Below are 1,364 nucleotides of genomic sequence, written 5' to 3'. Positions count from 1 at the left end.
CCCGTGTTCGAAAATTAAATCGTAAATTTGTGAATTAGTAATTTTGAAAAGTAAATCGAACTGATTTTGTCATTTTAAAGTATAAATGTAATCGAAAATTAATTTATTAAATTCGTAATATTTTTCATTTTAATACTGTATTATTAAAAAATATTGAACGTTTTCTTTCTGCAAAATAACAACTGTTGGCTCTTCGTTTCTCTTCGTTATTCGAGCTTGCTATCTCAACGTCAATTGTCAATATCATTTTCCAATCTAAGACTTCAACTTATACGATATTCATCGATATCTGTATTCTCTTGCGACAGACTACATGTCGGACTACATGTAACGGAGTTTCTCTCCAAAGTAAATTGACTTACCGGTGTGGTGTACGGTTGGCAGGCCAGCCTGATGCCGTCGTGTCTGAGCTTCTCCTGCAGCAGCATCCTCAATTGCATCCTGGGAATTCTCACCAGCTCGGCCTTACCCTCCTCATACTCATCCGCAAACTTTGTCAGCTCCTGACCGCCGCTGGAGGAGCTGGCCGTAGGCGACGCTCGTTGCGCCTCCTTATCGCTGGGTGGTCTGTCGGACGACGTCCTCGACGACTTGGAGCTGATATTGTCGCAGCTGTTGTCGTTCGTCTCCTCTAACGTGAAGTATACACTCGCAGCGCCTTCCTCGCGTAGAGTCTTCACTGATTGCAGGAGACGCGCGCGATGCTTCTGATTGAAGACGCCGATCGCATCGAGATCCGGATCGCCGATCTGCTTGCAGATCTCAAGGTCATCGTAGCCATTATCGATAAACGACTCGGAGTACTGGCCGAGGTGGAGCGACCGCAGCCACTCGACCACGATGTTGCTTGCCATGGTCATTTTAATTTCTTTCTCACGTTGTATGCGCGTGGGTCTCGCGATTACGCCCCCGCTCGTTTGTTCCTCTTCAAAACCTTTCTTTCCCTCTGCAGTTGCGTCTTTCCCTGTCGCACCTTCAACGATTTCGTTTCGCGACGAAATCCCGTCTTATTATCCGTTGTACTCGTCAGCGGCTACTACCATCCCGTGAGGTCGCCCTCCAGTCGACGATGTAACGTCCATCGAGGGGAGAATCGTCGAAAGTAGATCGATTCAGCAAGTAAATCAGGCCCTCTTTCTCTTAGCGCGACATTCTCCTCTCACGATCGGCTGCGCTATTAACGAGGGTCGTCTCGCCGGCGACCCTGGAACACGCGGGGCGTCAACCGGGGGAGAGAGAGGTAGGTTGCGGCGGTCACGTTCGCCGCTTGACATGTACCGCTCTTCGGCTCATCATGAGTTACACGGGTGACAGACTCGAGATCGCTCCTCTTCTCTCTTCTTCTCTTTTCTCTCTCTCTCTCT

General features: G+C 48.7%; 1 protein-coding gene across 1 annotated transcript; it reads right to left on the bottom strand.

The window, feature by feature from the left end:
* Positions 1-263: 263 nt before the first annotated feature.
* LOC105627664 (sterile alpha motif domain-containing protein 5-like) lies at positions 264-860 on the bottom strand. The gene has a single exon (XM_012208941.1). The coding sequence runs from the start codon at positions 858-860 to the stop codon at positions 264-266; it is 597 nt and encodes a 198-aa protein (XP_012064331.1).
* Between the last annotated feature and the right edge of the window lie 504 nt (positions 861-1,364).

The sequence above is a fragment of the Atta cephalotes genome, assembly GCF_000143395.1.
Source record: "Atta cephalotes unplaced genomic scaffold scaffold00009, whole genome shotgun sequence".
Classification (NCBI taxonomy): Eukaryota; Metazoa; Arthropoda; class Insecta; order Hymenoptera; family Formicidae; genus Atta; species Atta cephalotes.
Note: the sequence above shows the minus strand (reverse complement) of the source record. Positions and strands in the feature narration are given on the sequence as shown.